Genomic DNA, 22700 nt, shown 5'->3' with positions numbered 1-22700 from the left:
AATAGTGCAGCAGACAAGAGAATATTTACAGAGGAATTCTTCAAATGGTGATGCAAGCACCAAATCTGGCACAAGTAGTCCTGAGACATTACTCTTTTGAAAAAGCAGAGTGTCCACTTGAATGTTCAATAGGTGGCCGGGTAGGGGTCAGTTGAAGAATTACACAGGGGTCAAAATTTAAAACTGCTCCAATCATATCGAAACGTATTCCATATTATTTGTCTGATCATAAAGATTTCAAAAAGGTATAGTTTGGACCATCTATGACTGAATTCTGTGGAGTTATGGGTTAAAAATGGCAAAAATAGTGAGAAAAGTCAACTTCAGATTGTACAGGGGTCAAAATTTAGGGCCCCTTCACACATAACACAATTGAAGCCGAATAGCACACGAAGGAGGAATCGCATGCCACTCATGAAAAATCAGACCCACTTCGTACAGATGTCACCACAACCATTGGCGCACAGCACATGCACTCTACATTCGGATGCATGTCCTTTGGTGCGCCGCTCACTGGACACCTGGACACATGGGGCCGACTGGGCATGCAAGGCTAGCTGATATGCCCACGATATGAGCACACAGCTTCAATCCTGTCACTCGATCTGCCTGTTTATGTGCATGACCATGGGTCATGTGGAACAGGAGGCTGACCTGTATTGTCTACTTTTCATAACAGGAATTAATTACAAGCGACTGCGGTGTTTTCTTCTCTTTTTTCTTTTTTTATACATAGAATTCAGTTATAGATAGTCCAAACTATACCTTTTTGGAATCTTTATGGTCAGACAAATAATGTGGTATAGTTTTAAAGACGATTGGAGCATTTCTAAAATTTGAAATCCTATGTATGTCTTCAATAGACCCCTACCCGAAAACAATACACGGTAAAAACTACTAAATCTCAGTTTAAACATCACAGGTAGGTGTTAATACCTGCTGAGCTCTACAGTAGGCCTGCCATACCTCCAATGCTAGCCCACTAGGCTAGTTGTGGGATCATCAGCTAGGGGACCACCATTCATACAACCCCAATTCCAATGAAGTTGGGATGTTGTGTAAAATGTAAATAAAAACAGAATACAATGATTTGCAAATCCTCTTCAACCTATATTCACTTGAATACACCACAAAGACAAGATATTTAATGTTCAAACTGATAAACTTTATTGTTTTTGTGCAAATATTTGCTCATTCTGAATTGGATGCCTACAACACATTTCAAAAAAGTTGGGACAGTGGTATGTTTACCACTGTGTTACATCACTTTTCCTTCTAACAACAGTATAAGCATTTGGGAACTGAGGACACTAATTGTGAGTGTCATGATTGGGTATACAAGGAGCATCCCCAAAAGTCTCAGCCATTCACAAGCAAAGATCAAATCAAATCAAATCAATTTTATTTATATAGCGCCAAATCACAACAAACAGTTGCCCCAAGGCGCTTTATATTGTAAGGCAAAGCCATACAATAATTACGGAAAAACCACAACGGTCAAAACGACCCCCTGTGAGCAAGCACTTGGTGACAGTGAGAAGGAAAAACTCCCTTTTAACAGGAAGAAACCTCCAGCAGAACCAGGCTCAGGGAGGGGCAGTCTTCTGCTGGGACAGGTTGGGGCTGAGGGAGAGAACCAGGAAAAAGACATGCTGTGGAGGGGAGCAAAGATCAATCACTAATGATTAAATGCAGAGTGGTGCATACAGAGCAAAAAGAGAAAGAAACACTCAGTGCATCATGGGAACCCCCACAGCAGTCTAAGTCTATAGCAGCATAACTAAGGGATGGTTCAGGGTCACCTGATCCAGCCCTAAGTATAAGCTTTAGCAAAAAGATGGGGCGAGGATCACCACTTTGTGAACAACTGCATGAAAAAATAGTCCAACAGTTTAAGAACAATGTTTCTCAACATTCAATTGCAAGGAATTTAGGGATTCCATCATCTACAGTCCATAATATAATCAGAAGATTGAGAGAATCTGTAGAATGTTCTACACGTAAGCGGCAAGGCCGAAAACCAACATTGAATGCCTGTGACCTTCGATCCCTCAGGCGGCACTACATTAAAAAAAGGATCGTACTGCGTGGGCTCAGGAACACTTCAAAAAAAAAAACATTGTCAGTTAACACAGTTCACTGCTACATCTACAAGTGCAAGTTAAAACTCTACCATGCAAAGCGAAAGCCATACATCAACAATATCCAGAAATGCCGCCGCCTTCTCTGGGCCCGAGCTCATTTTAAATGGACAGACGCAACATGGAAAAGTGTGCTGTGGTCTGATGAGTCCACATTTCAAATTGTTTTTGGAAATCATGGATGTTGTGTCCTCCGGACAAAAGAGGAAAAAGACAATCCAGATTGTTACCAGTGAAAAGTTCAAAAGCCAGCATCTGTTATGGTATGGCGGTGTGTTAGTGAGCGGTGAGTGCTCATCTGTGATGGCATCATCATTGCTGAAAGGTACATCCAGGTTTTGGAGCAACACATGCTGCCATCAAAGCAAGATCTTTTTCAGGGACATCCCTGCTTATTTCAGTAAGACAATGCCAAGCCACATTCTGCACGTGTTACAACAGCATGGCTTCATAGTAAAAGAGTGCGGGTACTAGACTGGGTTGCCTGCAGTCCAGACCTGTCGGCGATTGAAAATGTGTGGCACATTATGAAGCGCAAAATACGACAACGGAGACCCTGGACTGTTGAACAACTGAAGTCATACATCAAGTAAGAATGGGAAAGAATTCCACCTACAAAGCTTCAACAATTGGTGTCCTCAGTTCCCAAACACTTACTGAATGTTGTTAGAAGCAGTGGTGGGCACAGATAACCAAAAAATTAACTTTGATAACACATAATCAGATAACTGAAAAGTTATCTTTGATAAAGATAAAATAATAAACCACCCAAAAATGTATCAGAAGTTACAGATAACCGATAACTTCCAGTATTGTCTTTGGTACATTTGCAACTACTAACAAGCTGAATTTGAGTTTTAACACCACAATCACTTCTAGCAGCATCAAAAGCGACAACAGACCCAAACAATGAGCGTGCTCGTCTGCCTTTGAACATCTTGCCCCTTGCTGGACGCTCTTGTTTACTACATGGCTTCCAGCACAGAAGCAACCTGAGAAGAGCCGCAAAGCTCAGCTCTCTAGCCAATCACAACATTCCTGTCAGGCGGAGGTCTTGGAAAATAAAGCAATGCTGAGTTATGGTTTAGTGTATAAATAAAATGAATACTGATAGAATAACTCCATTAATGTCAATTCTGTCATTTGTACAAAGTTAAAATATAACATATATCTTTTAATATTGAATAATGCACTAATTCTGAAATTTTGTAACAAACACAGACAGATCGCAAAGGATTCTGGGTAAAATGTGCCTCCACTAAACACTGATTGGTTGAGTCATTCGTTATGTAAACTAACACGTTAATGTGACGTGTCGTGTGTTGGTGTTTAAAGATAAATGTGCTTTTGTAAAATATTCCATTTTTTTATTTGTAAAAACAGGCATTTTTACGAAGCCCTGGAAGTGTCATCACAAAATGTTTTGCATATGGAGAGAATGTGCGCTCATTTTATTATATTGTGCGCACGTTTTATTATATTGTGCGCACATTTTATGATATTGTGCGCATGTTTTAAGCATGATTTGAGTAAAACAAGGGCACGATCTACTTAAACGTGGCCAAAATTTGTAAAACATGCACTCAATATTGTCTTGACACATAAATGTTGGCTATTAGCCAACAAACCAAGACACAGTGTAATACATTTCCCCATTAGAAATGGATCTGGTCAGAGTGTATCATCATGGTTTGGGCGCACAAGGGCATATGAAGAACTCCAGCTTCCCAGCATGGCATCATCTGGAGTTTAAGCACATTAAAAAGGATGCTGAGGGTGAAGCGTCTTCCCATCGTGAGGATGGCAATTTAGGTCATATTATGAAGTTTATTTTGAATGAAAGGAAAACATGCGCACGTTTTATTAATTCGAGGGCTCAATTAAAGGAAAATGTGCGCACGAATTATCACAGCCAGGAAAATGTGCGCACGTTTTATTAATTTGAGAGCACATTTTATTAATTCATGTGCTCAATTAAAGGAAAACGTGCGCACAAATTATCATGGCCAGAAAAAAATATCACTTTAAGTGACCTCTCCCGGGTTCTGTACTCCCATCGAGAGTTTTTGTAAATTAAGTTTGAAAAAAAAAGCTTCTGTTTACGTTTTGCTTCTGCGTCCGACGTGTGGTTTTTGAACGTACAATGTGTGTGAGAACATACATCGTGCGCTCTGAACTTTTACACTGTGCGGTTCTGTGGTACAGAGCTGGAACCGAGTACAGTGATTGAAAATATATCAGCCCAGCTTCAGGGCCAATACTGCTATGAACACTACTGGGCAGTAGAGACCTTGAAAACTTGCCAAAACAAAATTTCAGATAATCCGTGTCTGCCACATTTAAGATGCTTGGAATTTAATAAATGCAGACACAATAACAACGTCTGTAAACCCAGAGAATATATTCACGAGAGTTTTAGGGACTAGAGTTTAATGCTGTTGTCCATAGAGCCTGATCAGAGTGTTTCAAATGTATTTCTCATGTCGTGGCCGCACATGAGATTACCCTATCCTACCCATAATGCACTGATGGGCACAGCATATATCCACACTAAAACCTTAAAAATTAGCACATTACTTTAAAACTAAAACATATATCTGATATTTTCACTTTATAAAACTTCAGACATGACATTAATTTAAATTACTTGTCTGAAATTAGTTTGGTTAAAAGTTGAACCATAAGTTAAAAATGTATGCTTCTGGATGACTTGGGTGATATTGCCCTCGTATTAGGATGGGGTTAAAAGAAACTAGGTTTTTTTGGGGGGTGGACCAGTTCGCCTTTGCCTGCAGAGGATAGAGCGGTTTCTTCTTGAAGCAGCTCTTCTCTGTTTTGCAGAGGGTAAAACTACACATCGGCTCCTAAACATTTAACAGGTAGGTGCTCAGCTGATTTTAAATTTTATGTTTGTAGCTGTTCAGCTTTGTTTACCATGTTATCGACCTAAAAAGTATTGGACAAAAATTTCTCGCAAGATAATTAGTCCGATAATGGTTTTTAAAGTTATCTAAAAAGATAATCTGATAATGAAAACATCGGTATTCGGATTATCGGAACTGTGCCCACCACTGGTTAGAAGGAAAGGTGTCCACTGTCCCAGCTTTTTTGAAACATGTTGCAGGCATCCATTTTAATGAGCAAATATTTGCACAAAACAATAAATTTGATCAGTTTGAACATTAAATATCTTGTCTTTGTGGTGTATTCAATTCAATATAGGTGGAAGAGGATTTGCAAATCGTATTCTGTTTTTATTTACATTTTACAGAATGTCCCAACTTCATTGGAATTGGGGTTGTAGATGTTTCGCCCCTTAACCCGGAACATCTCCTGATGGCAGGGCAGTGAACCAGTACATCTTCCAGTCACCCCCACCAGCTGGCCTGTCTCCGGAATTGCTGGCTCCCCTTACCTTGTCCCGCCTCCTCAGCCAAAGCTAAAAGTTTGCTTTCTCTGTCTCCTCTGAAAGCTCCCTGATACCTTTGTGTAGTTTGCTGCCCCTCAGTCCCAGTTCCTTCAACAGGTAGGTTGTAGATCTGCCCACAAACCCCCTTGTGCAAACCTCCGTTGGAAAGAGTCTTGCACTCCATCCATTCTCTTTGCATTCCGTGACCAGGTCAGAATATTTTGCCCTCGTTCTTTTGTCTGCTTCTTCCATTCCCTCCTCCCCTGGTACAGTCAGCTTGATCACATTTTTTTTTTATTTAAATATGATTGACCAAAATAAATAAGTAAATAAATATAACAGTTTGCATACTGTGTTTGCAACCATTTACCGTCATACATTCTAATTTGATGCATGATTCCTGAACATACTGAATCTGATGTCTGCTGGATGTAAGACGTAGGAATATTCTGCTTTTAGGTCACCCCCTCAGAGAAGTGTAGGTGTGTATACATATATGTGTGCATGTGTGTGTGAGAGCAGTGGGTGGGTGTTTGTCTATGTGTGTGCGTATGCGTGTGTGTCATATAACAGAAGAGTGGTTATGGCAGCTGTCTGCAGAAAAATCTGAGCTGTCTGCATTTAAGAGGAGCTTTCATCCTCCTACCTGCCCACCAAAGAGGGGAGGGATACAACCTCTCTCTCATACACATACACATACACACACACACACACACACACACACACACACACACACACACACACACACACACACACACACACACACACACACACACACACACAAAGCAGGGTTTGGGATGGAGATGCTGGCAGTAAGCAGAAAATTCATGATCAGGCTTTACATTTTGTCTAGAGTGATTCCAGTTTTCAAACATCAACCTGCTGCTTCTGTCTCATCTTTCCTGACAACTAAAGGATTTGCATGTTAGACACAAATACTCTAAAAGCTTCCAATGTCTCTGCATTGGTGAAATACGTACTTTAAAAGATATATGAAAGCAGAAAAGAAAGAAAGGGACAGAAGATATATTTATTAAATCTTACAGGAGATTCTCATTAATCATCCAGCATCTGACAAAGACAGAACGCCAAAACAGGCATTCTGAGGGAAAACTAACGTGGCAAAATTCAGCATTTACTGCCGATCCCACCACATTTACATTCATATCACACAAAATGTAGTCTCCAGAAAACGGTATGTGGTCTTTTGAAATATTCTAGGCGGGTTGAAAAGAAGAGAAGCTGGCGAATGTAATTGAAATAAAGCACAGAAGCAGACTGATAGTTTCAATTGAGCCATAAGATTTGATAAGTAAAGGATCAGCTTTTGTTAGCCTCGTTGGCCACACATACACACACTTAGGAGGTATAAATTCACGGGCGAGAAGAGAATTGTTGGGACTGAGATAAGATTAGGGAAGCTTTTCTGATATCTGGCATGAGAACGCTGGGCTCGTGTATCAAGCAGCCATCTAAGCTGGCTTATCCCAATGCGACTGGAGGCAAATGGAAATCAAACACAAAAGAAAGTTTACTAAGTGATGTTAAGAGGTGCAGGTTATACAATAATAAGGCACAATCACCACGATTTCAGATCCTGAAATTGACCTTACTTTGGGTGTAAAGCAGGAACAACATCTTTAGATTCTGACTATTAAAAAAACAAATAGGAGCTAAAGTAAAAACTGAATAAGAGAGTTATAAAACAAACCTTATGTTTGATTCATGAAATGTGCACACGTGTGGTAACTGTTACAAATCAGGATCGTCTTTAATAGTCTACCAGTTTTACAACTAATACTAATCCCCTAATGGACCCAAAGTGGTCCACAGGGGGCCCCTGATTGACTGAACCATGAAGGTTGATGGCTGAACTGTGGAATTTTGCAACCTATGGTCTGTTGTTAAACATTTTGGGTTCCATTTTTTCCCTCAAGACAAAAATGAAATTAATCAAAGCAATATTGATATAGATAGCAAACAGCATCACGGGCAAAAAGGCTACTGTAATGACACGGGGCAAACTAAAAACACCATCAGTAAAAAACTTTGTGTTTCACCAAAAAAAAAAAAAGGCAAAAATGTCATTAGAAGTGTCCAGTAGCACAGGGGAAGTCCCTACAGAGGTAAACGTGCACGTGTTTATTTAGCAGCTTTGCTCTGCGTTGTGTTTCTGACTCTTCCCACTCGCTCCCCTCGGGACACAAATGCATCCTCTCTGACATGAGAGACGGGCTCTCTAACTTGTGGCCAGAGAATCCTTGTAGCTGTTGTTACTAACTACTATTGCACAAAGACTCCTGCTGGCCTCTGTCACATTTACATAACTAAATGTAAAGAATTTATACAGTTAGCCTGGGGCTAACAGTGTTTGTGTTCAAAATAAATTCATTTCCTGCCACGTCTCTGGGTCCAGATCACATTGATAGTCAACCAAGGAGCTCATCCCACAATTTTCTATCCTTGGCCAAGTCATCTAATTCTTCCTAGGGGATCCCAACACAACATCCATAATGCACCAATTTTGGGTTTGTCACAAGTGAAAAGGTGACCCCCCCAAAAAACCTAAAAAATAGAGCTGCACTTGTGAAGATCTTGCACTTTCCCTTTAAGGCATTTTTAGATCCCCTGCTCTTACCCTCCATTCCTTTTCATGATGATTATATCCCATAGGTACCAGAGATTTAAAAGTACGAAGAAATAGCTCTCCACTGGTTTTGATAATAAACAATATCTAGCGATGAGACATCATCTAATTTCAGAAAGTTCATCCCCACCTATGTATAACTATTCAAAGTAGATATCTGTGATCAATCTACAAAGCGATACCCCTCACGCTGCTATACTAGTAAAAAACTATTAGTAAAAAAAAAGTAGAAAAGGGGGTGTTCACAATAATAGTAGCATCTGCTGTTGACACTACAAACTCAAAACTATTATGTTCAAACTGCTTTTTTAGCAATCCTGTGAATCACTAAACTAGTATTTAGTTGTATAACCACAGTTTTTCATGATTTCTTCACACCTGTGAGGCATTAATTTCGTTGGTTTGGAACCAAGATTTTGCTCGTTTACTAGTGTGTTTGGGGTCATTGTCTTGTTGAAACACCCATTTCAAGGGCATGTCCTCCTCAGCATAAGGCAACATGACCTCTTCCTTCACATCTGTGAGGAATGGAGTCAACCAACCTGTGGCACCTTTCAGCTGTTATTCCACTCCAAGATTCTTTAACAACATTCCACAATTCATTCACATTTCTTGGTTTTGCTTCAGAAACAGCTTTTTTGATGTCACCCCACAAGTTCTCAATTGGATTTAGGTCCGGGGATTGGGCAGGCCACTCCAAAACATTAATTTTGTTGGTTTGGAACCAGGATTTTGCTTGTTTACTAGTGTGCTTGGGGTCATTGTCTTGTTGAAACACCCATTTCAAGGGCATGTCCTCTTCAGCATAAGGCAACATGACCTCTTCAAGTATTTTGACATATCCAAACTGATCTATGATATCTGGTATGCGATATATAGGCCCAACACCATAGTAAGAGAAACATGCCCATATCATGATGCTTGCACCACCATGCTTCACTGTCTTCACTGTGAACTGTGGCTTGAATTCAGAGTTTGGGGTCATTTCACAAACTGTCTGTGGCCCTTGGACCCAAAAAGAACAATTTTACTCTCATCAGTCCACAAAATATTCCTCCATTTCTCTTTAGGCCAGTTTATGTGTTCTTTGGCAAATTGTAACCTCTTCTGCACATGTCTTTTATTTAACAGAGGGACTTTGCAGGGGATTCTTGCAAATACATTAGCTTCACAGTGTCTTGAACGGCCCATTTTCCTCAGGCTTTCAAAGAGAAAAGCATGTTCAGCAGGTGCTGGCTTCATCCTTAAATAGTGGACACCTGATTCACACCTGTTTGTTCCACAAAATTGACAAACTCACTGGCTGAATGCCACACTACTATTATTGTGAACACCCCCTTTTCTACTTTTTTTTTACTAATAACCCAATTTCATAGCTTTAAGAGTGTGCATATCATGAATGCTTGGTCTTGTTGGATTTGTGAGACTCTACTGAATCTACAGGTACCTTGTTTCCAATGTAACAATAAGAAATATACTCAAAACCTTGATTAATCTTTTTAGTCACATAGCACTACTATTATTCTGAACACTACTGTACATCTTCAGATGGTATGCAACCTTTGTGTGAAGTTTCACTGAAATCCATAATGCCCCGGTCACACAGCAACGACGATAGCTGAACGAAGGATAAAAAGTCAGAAATCGTTGAGAAAGCGTAGACTAAAGGTCCTACACTTTTCCCATCTCTAAAAAACCTGCAAATCAAGCAAACTCAAACAGAACTTAAAACAATATTTGTTGACGTCTGCGAAGATTTCAATTAAGGATTGAACAAAAAGGAGCAAAACAAAACTGAAACTAAAGAAAGAAAAATGCTTTAAACAAAATCAAAATGAAATATTCACGATGACGTGACTGAAAGCGGGTATAAAACCGAGTGTAGCCAGCCCTGTCCCATTTCCACAGCACTTACAGGTGAGAGATTTTGTTTGTCTTGACAACAGGTGAAAGATTTGTTTGTCTTCACATTCTGAGTTCTTACAGCGTGTATGTACCTTGTTGTACACTTTATCTGTGATAGTATTTGTCTTGTTGAGTATCTTTGATGAGTCCATGCCATCAGCCATGGGGAACTGTCCGTGTCAGACGAAAGCTACTCCTGAAGATATGCACAGGCAAGCATACGCAGGCCAGCCACAAATGGTTCAATTGTGCTTAAATAGTTAACGTAGTTGATAAAATGTTCTTTAACGCTATTGTTTCTGTATGAAGACGTTGCGTTTTTGTACCAAAAATGAATGATTCATTAGTGATACAAGGATTTTTCATTCAGCTCGTGGAAGCTGTACTTACTAATTTGTTCAGCTATTGTTATGTTCGTCAACCTTCGTTCTATACGTAAGAGTTGGGAGGTTGAACAAAGTTGGACAAAAGTCAAACAAAACGCTAGCGTTACAAAAACTAAGCAAACCATAAGAAACCGTCAACAACAAAAGCAAAAGGAAATACGGACGAATTGAGGTTGTCGGTAGTATTCCTTCAAATTTTTCAGTTCAGTTGCTTAGCTGATTGAAGGTCGGCAAGATTTTTATGGTCAGTCCATACCACACATGGCTGTTCTCAACAGTTTTCAACAGTTTAACAATTCTGATAAAATGCCAGCTGCTGGAATGAAGCTGAACAAAGGTTAAAGGATGCCCCCAAAAATAAATTAAAGTCCAGATGTCTTGTTTTGTTTGGGCTTCATTGTCCTTTATTAGTGCCTTGTGGCCCGGGCTTAAAGCCATTTAAGAGGAGTTGTGCTTATAAAAACAATGTAATAATAATAAAATAATAATAATGAATTAGATTTATATAGTGTATTTCAATCAAATCACAAGGTGCTTCACAACAAAATCAAACAAAAACAAAAATCCAAAATAAAAAGACAGAAAATATCAATAAAATCAGTAAAACAGTTAAAATTAGACAGAAACAACTGATTGCTACCAATTTTAAAAGATGTGTCTTTGGATGCTTTTTGATTAAATCTACTGAGGTCACAGATCACAAACTGGAGGGCAAAGAGTTCCAAAGTGGAGGGGCCATGACTGCAAAGGCTGTGTCAGACACATACTACATACAGTATGACACATCAGTTTAGGACGAGTTGCCTTACAAGACGTGTGGAATGATGGTCAGCTGGACAGCCAGGGTCCATGCTCTCGATGGAAGTCAAAATGAAAGTGCTGATGTACAGTGTCATCCCAAGGCATACACATCCCAACAATTTTAGCATGAAGATCATTCAAACTATTCCAAATCATAACCCTCACTATTGGAACAAATAAGACTCTAGGTACTAAAGAAAACCCTGATGTACCTCATATTTTGATGCATGAATGTTTCATGACTGATGACTGCCTTCTGTGTTGGCTTTGTGTGTGGTTGTAACACAAAAATCCTCATTCTTCAGTTCCTGGCATTGTCATGATTTCTGGAACAATGACTCAGTTGTACTTTTCTTGTCTCCTTTCTTGATCTCTCCAAACAGGATTGATGTCCAGATGGTGTGCCCCTCCATGTGTGGTCCAGTTCGAGTCTCCCTAACTATTTCATGGGCCACAGACCCAAACACCCACATCCCTGCTTCACTCACAAACCTCACCACCCATAATACAGCCCCTCGCCTTCTTGCACCTCACTCTCCTTCATGCCTCACATTCTGCCAGTCCTGACTCTCCCTGAGCTCACCATGGTGGCCCGTATTGCTGCTTTAGTCCTGGCTATGATGTGTCGTGGTGTCCTTCTATCCGTTGGAGACCCTCCTCAGTCCCGTCGGGAGGTCCGCATCGAGGGTGACCTGGTACTTGGAGGTCTGTTCCCAGTGCATGAGAAAGGTGCTGGAATGGAGGAGTGTGGGCGCGTCAATGAGGATCGAGGGATCCAGAGGCTTGAGGCAATGCTGTTTGCTATAGACAGAATCAATATGGACAACACTTTGCTGCCAGGGGTCTCACTTGGGGTCCACATTCTGGACACCTGCTCAAGAGACACCTATGCACTGGAACAGGTGAGGAAATGGGTGCAGAATGTTTCTGATTCACAACAGCTTTCAGCAACACTTTATTCGAAATGGGTCATATTTTAGAAGTTTTATATAAGCCATCAAAGGTTGTCAACAAACATCTACAGACATGGAGGTGATACATTTCAACATAAACCAATTTTTGGCTGTTTGGAGTTGCTGCTTGCCTGGTCAAACAAGTACAAATTCCCACAATTCTATGACTGTGTTGCTAGATCCATGACTTGCTCTGTAAGCACTTATTGAATGTAACCATGAATGCCAGCAGAGCTTCTTTGTAGCCTGTGTTGATTTTTGCCAAGTGGTTCATTAGGCTACTCTCTGGGACACTGTGAAAAATTTTGCGATCCCAACAAATTGTTGGAAGTCATAGCCAGCCTATCCACAGGTCATGTCAGCACTGTGCAGTAAATTCTGGTGTTCACCAGGGATGTGTTCTGGCTTCCACACTATTCAATGCTGTGTGATGAGTAGTGTTGTGATGACTGGTGGCTTAGTTACCTTTGTTGATTTGGAAAGATTTACTGACCTGGACTTTGTGGATGATGCCGTTATCTTTGTAGAATCAATGCATGCCCTGATTTTGGCACTAGAGAAGCTGAATGGGGAGACATAATGTCTAAGTTTGTAAGGCCTGAACTGAGACTAAGATCCAGGATTTTAATGACTTTTTGGACTTAGTTATCATAAGTGTCTCTGTATGTGGAGAAACTGTTGAAATTGTGCATCCGGTTTCACATTACGGGAGCTAGGGTGATAGGTAGGGATGAAATTGAACCTACTGAAAAACAGGGCCCAACGGGGTTGACTTGGGTTCAGTTGCTTAGCTGATTGAAAGTAGGCAAGATTTTTATGGTCAATCCATACCGCACATGGCTGTTCTGCCCGTCCAACCAGTGTCTCCATTCCTCAAGAGCAAGTTTAACAGCCAGGAGTTCTCAGTTACCAATATCATAGTTGTGCTCAGCCAAAGATAGGCATCGGGAAATATCGGCACAGGGATGGAGCTTCTGATCAGGTTCAAGGCGCTGAGACAACCCCCCCCAATTCCCGTGTTGGATGCATCTACCTCCATAATAGACTGCTGGAGTGGGTCCGGCTGCATCAGGACAGGTGACATGAAGAGAGTCTTTAACTCATGGAAGACAACCTCAGCCGCATGAGTCCAGGAGAATGTAATTGAAGAGGAGGTAAGTCTGGTAAGTGGTGAAGCAACACGGCTGAAACCCTTACTGAACCTCCTGTAGCAATTAGCAAAGCAAAGGAACCTCTGAAGCTGTTTCCTGGTGGTGGGTTATGGCCATTCAGCAACTGCTCTGACCTATTCTGGATCCCTCTTCACCTACCCACTCTCAATAATGTACCCAAGAAACCTCAGGAAACTAGAGTGGAATTCACACTTCTCTGCTTTGACAAACAGTTTCTTCTCCATGAGTTGCTGCAGAACCTGATGGACCTGGAAGATGTGTTCTGACTGGATCTTGGAAAAAATCAGAATGTCATCAAGATAGACGAAGACAAAACAACTGAGAAAATCTCTCAACACATTATTCATCAAAGCCTGGAAAACAGCAGGTGCATTTGTTAGACCAAGTAGCATCACCAAATATTCAAAATGTCCCAGCAGAGTGTTGATGGCAGTCTTCCAATCATCTCTATCTCTTATGCGAACCAGATAGTAAGTATTCCTTAGATCCAGCTTCATGAATATGGTGGCAAGTTGGAGAGATTCAAAAGCAGAAGTGAGTAACGGCAGGGGATACTTATTCTTTACTGTGATAGTGTTCAGCCCTCGGAAGTCAATGCAGGAGTGTAAGGTCTTGTCCTTCTTAGCCACAAAGAAGAAACCGGCACCAAGAGGGGTGGAGGAAGGGCCGATTATGCCAGCTGCCAGAGACTCCGTGATATACTTCTCCATGGCCTCTCTTTCAGGTTGAGACAGCTTATACAAGTGACTGGAAGGCAAAGGGGCACCAAGGAGGAGCTCAATAGTCAGCCGGTAGTGGCGAGTGCTCTCCTCTATATGCTGTGGTCTGTTGGTGCAGCACCAGTAAGAAGAACATCTCCCGCCTGAATAAGATCATTAAAAAGGCTGGGTCAATGGTGGGACTGAAGCTGGCTCCAGTGGAAGATGTGGTTGAGCAGAGGACTCTGTCCCTGTTCAAGGCAATTATGAACAATGCCTCACACCCTCTATACGAGGCCTTCAGAGTGAGGAGGAGTGTGTTCAGCGGCAGACTGCTGTCCCAGCGCTGCACCACAGACAGACTGAGGAAATCCTTTGTGCCTCGTGCCATTAGATTGCACAACACTCTGATCTAGCAAGAGAGTCTTGTGTCTTTTTATGTTTGTATAACTTTATATTCTGTCAGTTTTACAACTGACTGACTGTTTTTAATGTAATGTTATTGTATTTTTGTCATCTATTTTAGTTATTTATTTGTTGTATGATTGATGTTTTATGAGCAGCAGGCCAAATGCAATTTCCTTCGGGATTAATAAAGCTTCTATCTATCTATCTATCTATCTATCTATCTATCTATCTATCTATCTATCTATCTATCTATCTATCTGTCTATCTGTCTGTCTGTCTGTCTGTCTGTCTGTCTGTCTGTCTGTCTGTCTGTCTGTCTGTCTGTCTGTCTGTCTGTCTGTCTATCTATCTATCTATCTATCTATCTATCTATCTATCTATCTATCTATCTATCTATCTAATAGCATAGTTGTATGGTCAAAGGGGAGGCAGAGAAAGAGCCTCATCTTTACTAAATACCTCACCCAGGTAAATGGTACTCAGCTGGTCCAGAGGACAAATCTGGAGGCAAAGGACTGGGTCAGCCAACAGCACCCTCTGTGGGAGACAAAGCAGACTGCAAACAAGAAGAGTGGCAAAATGAACTCGAACTTACAACCTTCCTAGCAGACAAAGCAATGTGGGGGTTATAACACTTCAACTATGAATATCCCAGCAGCAATGTTGTCTTAGGAGCAGAAATGACAGTGAACCTGAATGTTTCTCTGTGATTTCAGTTTGTTGGTTGACACAGGCCAGCAAACATCCCTACAGGGCATTGACAGTGAGCCAGCTTTCCAAATGTTTCAAGATGATTCTGGACTGAATAGCTACTTCATGATCCAAAAAGTTCTCCTCAGCACCAGAATCTACTAAGTCTAAAAGTGGCAAGGCGAGTTGGTTACAACAGATTGTGGTTTGTATTTGTAAACATGGCATAGATGGGGAGGAAGATTTTAACTGGTCCACCAGTACCCCCACTTCTATTGATGAGCATTGTCTTTTGGTCGAATGGAGCAAGCTTCCAGAAGGTGGCCTGTTTGGTCACAATAAATGCACTTATCAGCCCTGATTCTATGAAGACGCTCCTCTTGGAGTCAGATGGGCATGACCCAACTACATGGACTTCTCCTCAGGAGGTGAAACAGTGGCTCTAACAGGAGAACTCACAACTGGCTGGACTCTCATGCAAGTTGAGGGCACAGAAGGAGAAGCAGTTGGTTGCTGAGAACATCCAGGTCTTTCCATACGATGTTCACGTAAACGAATGTCAATCCTAATGGCAAGGGAAACCAAAGAACACAGGTCAGCAGGTTCATCTCTGGTCGCCAATTCATCTTTCATTTGCTCACTTAATCCGTTGACAAGCACTCCCCGTAAAGCCTCCTCATTCCACTTGGAATCCACAGAATAGGTACAAAGTCAACCGAATAATCTGCCACACTCTTACTTTGCCGAAGATTCAACAGGCGGTTCGATGCATTGCCTTGATAATCTGGATGGTGAAACACAAAAACAAAGTCCACATAAGACCAGGTTCCCACCGAATGCTTTCAGTAAATTGCCTCTGCCCAAGCCAAAGCTCTTCCTCTTAATAATCCTAGTAAATATTGTACCTGAGATTGGTCTGAAGCAAATGTTTGAGGCTGTTGCTGGAACACTATGGCACATTGCACATTGCACATTTTTTGTCCAAAAAAAGGTTCTTGGTCAGTGGCATGGGAATCCTGAGGCAGAGGTGGCACAGGGACAACAGCAAGTGGAATGGACAGAGGAAGTTGAGCTGGGTGGACTGAGGAAGTGAGTGTAGTAGCTATAATCTGCGATGTGTTGTTTGGTCTTCCCATTAACTCCCCTTGGGATGCAAACTCAGGATCCCCGGTATGAGAGGCAAACTTTCTAACCAAAGGCTAAAACCCAGGGCTCTGACCTTGTGGCCAGAGAATCCTTTTAGCTGTTGGGGAGTGAGGTTTGCTAACTACTTATGCACAACAACTCCTGCTGGCCTCATTACATGAGCAGAGATGTAAATAGAGACACTTGTAGAAACTTAAATAGGGACATTTAAGTTCAGATATTTGATTGACCATGTTTTGGCTGCTTTGCCTAAACTCTAACAATCATGTAATTCTTCTCAAGTCTTTTTCAGTTAATTTGCATATTTCTATTACACATTTCTTGTGACCCTGTAACTAATTCCAACAAAACATTTGATTTTTTTTTTTCTTTTTTGGTGATCACACCTTAATATCTTGGCTATTTCAAGAGTGTTGCATCCCTCTGAAAGGCATTTAACAATTGTTGACTTTTCAGTATCTGTCAAATCTCTCACTTTTCTTGGCCCATTATGCCTGGGACAAAGAAGCTGCCCAATAATTATTCACACCTTTATATAGGGTGTTAATAAAAGTCAGCAGTTGGTCATCGGGTGTTGCAAATGCGTTGCGTCCGTCCATCTGTCCGTCCGTGTGTCTGTACTCAGCTTAAGGGCCCCTTCACACATAACATGATTAAAGTCGACGAGCACACAAAGGAGGAATTTCATGCAATTCGTGAAAAATCGCAGCCAAATTCCAGGTGACACACATGAACATCTAACACGGTCACTTGACACGTAGAAAATGTGTGGCCATTTGCGCTGTTAGCACGAAAACAGTGAGCAGATGATCACTTTTGAGCTGGATGTGAAATTTGTCTAAGTGCCTCCACGAGTGTAGCATTGCAAAAAAGCAACACACATGTGGCATGCCAGAGTGTCAGCTCCTCCCGCAACACATGTGCCATGCGTGTGAATCCCACATGTGTTGTGCTCCCACCCCGCCCCCACCCATCCGCAACACATGTGGCGTGCCGGTGGGGAAGGCACTTGCAGGAACTGCTGATAAGGATGTACAGGTGGGGACTGGCCAGCCATGTCAGAGCGCACACAGCACGGTGAGCCACCTCCCAGCTGCAGACCAGAGACTCACTGACTGCTACAAATGACGGGTCAGTGCACACGACGTGTCACATTAAAAACACAGAGACCACAGCCAGGATGAGTATATTAATAAGTACTACACTACCTACATACACAATTATATAACAAATAACTAAAAAGAAATTATCACATAACAGAGAGTGACACATTGGTGTGTGCACTGATCTGACAGGGGGTGTGGCCGCTGACAGCAGCAGCTGTTGAGATCTCTGGTTCTGTATGTCCCAGCTGGGGAACACATATCATGTTTTGACAGACATGACCTAACAACTGTCCACTGTGACGCGCGTGTGTCTGCTTGCTGTCCTCACGTGGACATACATAAAAACATATATTGCTGTTGTGACTGGCTGCAGCGAGCAAGCACATGGTGCGCACATTGACAGGCTGTTCCAGGTGAAATGGACTGTCAGATCATAACACGCAGTGGGCAATCTGAATGTCATGTCACCCATGTGAGCTCTGTTCCACATGACACGGTGTCTGTCCTGCGGCGCGCCATCCACAGAACATGTGTGTTGAGCCGGACACGTGCGGAGCCGGCTGGACATGCCGGGCCAGCAGATGCACTGCTTCATTCATTTGATGCCATGAGTGTACATCTGACCATGGGTCATCTACAGAGGAACACACGGTTCCAGCCCAGTCTCACATTTTTTTTTCGTGCTCCCATCATGAAATTATTCAAATTTTTGTGAAAGAGGTTTTTTTAACTCACTATTACGAACCCGACTCCTACCCCCAATCCTAACCATAACCACCAACACCCCCCACCCCACCTCGCTTCACTTTTAATTTCATGCAGCCATCACGGAATGAATGAGAATAAATTTGTGCTCCTGTTACGAAAATGAGGCACTTTTCATCACGCTCCTGAATCACGACATGCCGTGAGACTGGGTTGCACAGTTCATACTTGTATCGTTCGCTCGAAAAGAGGGATTCAATAAAATGCGGTGTTTTGTTATGGTGTGTGTTTTTTTTCCTCCACAGCAGCTGCACGATGTTGTTCTACATGTTCCAGCTGTTTGTACTGTGATCCCACTGCGACAATTTCATGCACACTCGTGCACTTGCACGAAACTGCCGCAGCAGGATTGTTCACGCCTGCCTGACCGTGTGTCCCTCCCGATGTCAGCTGGATGTTGTCGTGGTTCGCTCACTCGGGCTGATTTGCCATGATTCGCCCTGATTCCTACTTATCCATGCTATGTGAGAAGGGGCCCTACGTCCAGTCCTATTACTGCCAGTCTTCAAATTCACAGGGACACAGACCTTGGACAAGTTCAAAGATTGCTAACCTTGACCTATTTGAAGAAGTATTAAATATGTTAAAAAGTCACATGCTGTTTCAACCTGTTCCGTTTTGTTCTGAGTGGCAGGGTGACAGCCATTTAGAGTAGAGCTGCCCCATGACATCATTGGTTGGTCTCTCCAAAATCACTTTGTTTTGTGTGTTTATATATTATGTAAAAGCTAGCGAGAAATAAACACTTCTAAAACTGAAAACACTGTTTCTGGAACCTAATAAGACCTCTGAACGTATTTACAAGACATTTGGGTCCACTTAGCATTGTGATGTCACAGGCTGGTAGCTAGCTGTAAAACTCTGTTTTGTTTGTGTGTAAATATATCCTCTTTGTCATATATTATGTAAAAGCTAGTGAGAAATAAACGAGCTAACTTCCACTAACTCAAGCTAACTTACTATGGAGTTAAATGTGTCGCATTAATAGCTGCAAATACACAGAGGGCGATCTACAAATATTCCTTGATTTGCACAACTTCCGTTCTTGTCAAAAGCTCACATATGTGTGCATGCAAGGCCTCCTGCAGACGCTGTTAATACACAAATGAGACATTCTAGAATTACAGGACATTTGCTATCCCCCACCTGATATTTAAAATACTCGTCCAAAATAACAAAATATCTCACATAACCTGGCTATTAAACTGTCATAAAGCAAAATATAATGATTTGCTGGAAAGAAATTGTGTCTTTACATAATTAAATATACTGAATAGGTGTAAAATACCCCTAAAAATGAAGTTTTTCTCTTGTCCCGCCTCCTGGTGACAAGCTTTTACATCATTTTTAATATCTAAAATAAGTCTTGAATTAATTGTCTTCTGTTGTATTTTCATTACATGAATCTATTTTACCTGTAAAAAACCAAAAAAAAAGAATAAAACATATTTTGAATATTATTTATTATGTTATGAAGTTGTATCCCTGAATGTGCACGCAACCCTGTTACCCATACCATTTTTGCCTGGCTGATGAAGGGTTAAAATATTATGTCATATTACAAACAGTAAATTACATCATCCAAACATTTTCAAAATCCATGGGTAGACCAAAGTTGTGTGACCTCTTGCATCTTTGATATACAGTATTTTCAAACTTTTCTGAGTTAACTGAGTGTGTAAAGCTAAACCACTCAACCCTGTTACTCATAGTTTAAGAATAATGTTGAATAAATTCAATTTTTATTTTCTGTATTTGTAAAACTCCATTGGTCCTTGACCTTGGTAAAAAAGCTAAATTCATTAGGTAGATGCTGTATTAGCATTGATTTGCAATCCTGTTACTAAAATTATACAACATGGTTATTTTCATAGTTAACAGGGTGTTTATGGTTAAAGATGCTTAGTTAAATGATAAAAATGAATTTATTTGTGTACTTTAGTGTATTTACATATGAATATCAATCAATCAATTCAATCAATTTTATTTATATAGCGCCAAATCACAACAAACAGTTGCCCCAAGGTGCTTTATATTGTAAGGCAAAGCCATACAATAATTACGGAAAAACCCCAACGGTCAAAATGACCCCCTGTGAGCAAGCACTTGGCGACAGTGGGAAGGAAAAACTCCCTTTTAACAGGAAGAAACCTCCAGCAGAACCAGGCTCAGGGAGGGGCAGTCTTCTGCTGGGACTGGTTGGGGCTGAGGGAGAGAACCAGGAAAAAGACATGCTGTGGAGGGGAGCAGAGATCAATCACTAATGATTAAATGCAGAGTGGTGCATACAGAGCAAAAAGAGAAAGAAACACTCAGTGCATCATGGGAACCCCCCAGCAGTCTAAGTCTATAGCAGCATAACTAAGGGATGGTTCAGGGTCACCTGATCCAGCCCTAACTATAAGCTTTAGCAAAAAGGAAAGTTTTAAGCCTAATCTTAAAAGTAGAGAGGGTGTCTGTCTCCCTGATCCAAATTGGGAGCTGGTTCCACAGGAGAGGAGCCTGAAAGCTGAAGGCTCTGCCTCCCATTCTACTCTTACAAACCCTAGGAACTACAAGTAAGCCTGCAGTCTGAGAGCGAAGCGCTCTATTGGGGTGATATGGTACTATGAGGTCCCTAAGATAAGATGGGACCTGATTATTCAAAACCTTATAAGTAAGAAGAAGAATTTTAAATTCTATTCTAGAATTAACAGGAAGCCAATGAAGAGAGGCCAATATGGGTGAGATATGCTCTCTCCTTCTAGTCCCCGTCAGTACTCTAGCTGTAGCATTTTGAATTAACTGAAGGCTTTTCAGGGAACTTTTAGGACAACCTGATAATAATGAATTACAATAGTCCAGCCTAGAGGAAATAAAGGCATGAATTAGTTTTTCAGCATCACTCTGAGACAAGACCTTTCTAATTTTAGAGATATTGCGTAAATGCAAAAAAGCAGTCCTACATATTTGTTTAATATGCGCATTGAATGACATATCCTGATCAAAAATGACTCCAAGATTTCTCACAGTATTACTAGAGGTCAGGGTAATGCCATCCAGAGTTAGGATCTGGTTAGACACCATGTTTCTAAGATTTGTGGGGCCAAGTACAATAACTTCAGTTTTATCTGAGTTTAAAAGCAGGAAATTAGAGGTCATCCATGTCTTTATGTCTGTAAGACAATCCTGCAGTTTAGCTAATTGGTGTGTGTCCTCTGGCTTCATGGATAGATAAAGCTGGGTATCATCTGCGTAACAATGAAAATTTAAGCAATGCCGTCTAATAATACTGCCTAAGGGAAGCATGTATAAAGTGAATAAAATTGGTCCTAGCACAGAACCTTGTGGAACTCCATAATTAACCTTAGTCTGTGAAGAAGATTCCCCATTTACATGAACAAATTGTAATCTATTAGATAAATATGATTCAAACCACCACAGCGCAGTGCCTTTAATACCTATGGCATGCTCTAATCTCTGTAATAAAATTTTATGGTCAACAGAATATCATTTATATTATTAAAATATTTACACATTTTACATATTTAAAATATATAGCCAGAATTTACACATTTCTTCAGTTATAACAATGTCATTACGGCATAGTGTGTCACAATACATGTTGGGATCAAGTAGCATCTGAAAATAAATTAATTTTGGTTATAAATTTGGTATTTAGGGTTGTGTGGATACATACACACAGCAAATAAAACATATGCGGTGGAAAAAGTACCGTTGATGGCTCAGCTTGACAAATCATATAATTTAGTAGTTTATGACCCATATTTCGTAAATATACAACATAAGATGCTAAAACTGAAGATTTATTTTAAAGAAGTGTATATGCCAAAATATATTGTTTTTGATTGATTGATAGAGGCTTTACTGAACATGTACAAATTGTATGTAAGACAATAGGATCTTATTAATTAATTTAACAATTGCAAATTATAAAGAAAACAATGCTCATACGGCTGAGGGTATATTAGCATTGCATAGTTAACATTTCAGTTTGTGGATTAGCTGTTATCGGAACTAACTTTTAGGTTGGCTGTGCCCACTGAAAATTACTACTTGCTGTCATTCTATATGCTCACTTGAACAGGTGTATGGAAGTAATCATGTCCTAAAGTGAAACTAAAAGAATTTTATTGAAATACAATCTCAGTAAAGTTCCTTCTCCAGGACAGTCTTCTGTTTGTGCAACGCAGAGTGTTCAATTTTATCTGCATCCACATGTGGATGTTTGCTTACACCAGCTGGTTGTTCTGCCGGAGGACTTAATCTTTTCCTACAATTTTTATTCAGAAAGTTGGGAGCAAAGTAACTTGTGGTGAGAAATATAATGGTGTAAAAAGTGCTGTGTTGCCAGTTTAAACCCAGTAAAAGTATAAGGTCTCATTAAATGCTAATAACTCAGGTGAAGTAAATGTAGCTCAAAATTGTATTTTATCCATTACCAGTGGATCCTCCCTCAGATAATAACAAAAA

At 40.8% G+C, this 22700-nt stretch overlaps 1 protein-coding gene across 3 annotated transcripts in view; it reads left to right on the top strand.

Moving 5' to 3' along the window:
- The window catches only part of grm3 (glutamate receptor, metabotropic 3), a 188404-nt gene that overhangs the window by 72484 nt on the left and 93220 nt on the right, over window positions 1-22700 (top strand). For all 3 annotated transcript variants that reach the window (XM_034176630.1, XM_034176626.1, XM_034176627.1), the window contains one exon: window positions 11673-12191. In XM_034176630.1, the coding sequence (XP_034032521.1) occupies window positions 11832-12191 (360 nt within the window). In that variant the 5' untranslated portion in view covers window positions 11673-11831. The remainder of the gene's footprint in view (window positions 1-11672; window positions 12192-22700) is intronic.

The sequence above is a fragment of the Thalassophryne amazonica genome, chromosome 8 (assembly GCF_902500255.1).
Source record: "Thalassophryne amazonica chromosome 8, fThaAma1.1, whole genome shotgun sequence".
Taxonomy (NCBI): Eukaryota; Metazoa; Chordata; class Actinopteri; order Batrachoidiformes; family Batrachoididae; genus Thalassophryne; species Thalassophryne amazonica.
The sequence above is the reverse complement of the archived record's forward strand: the minus strand, read 5'-3'. Positions and strand labels throughout refer to the sequence as shown.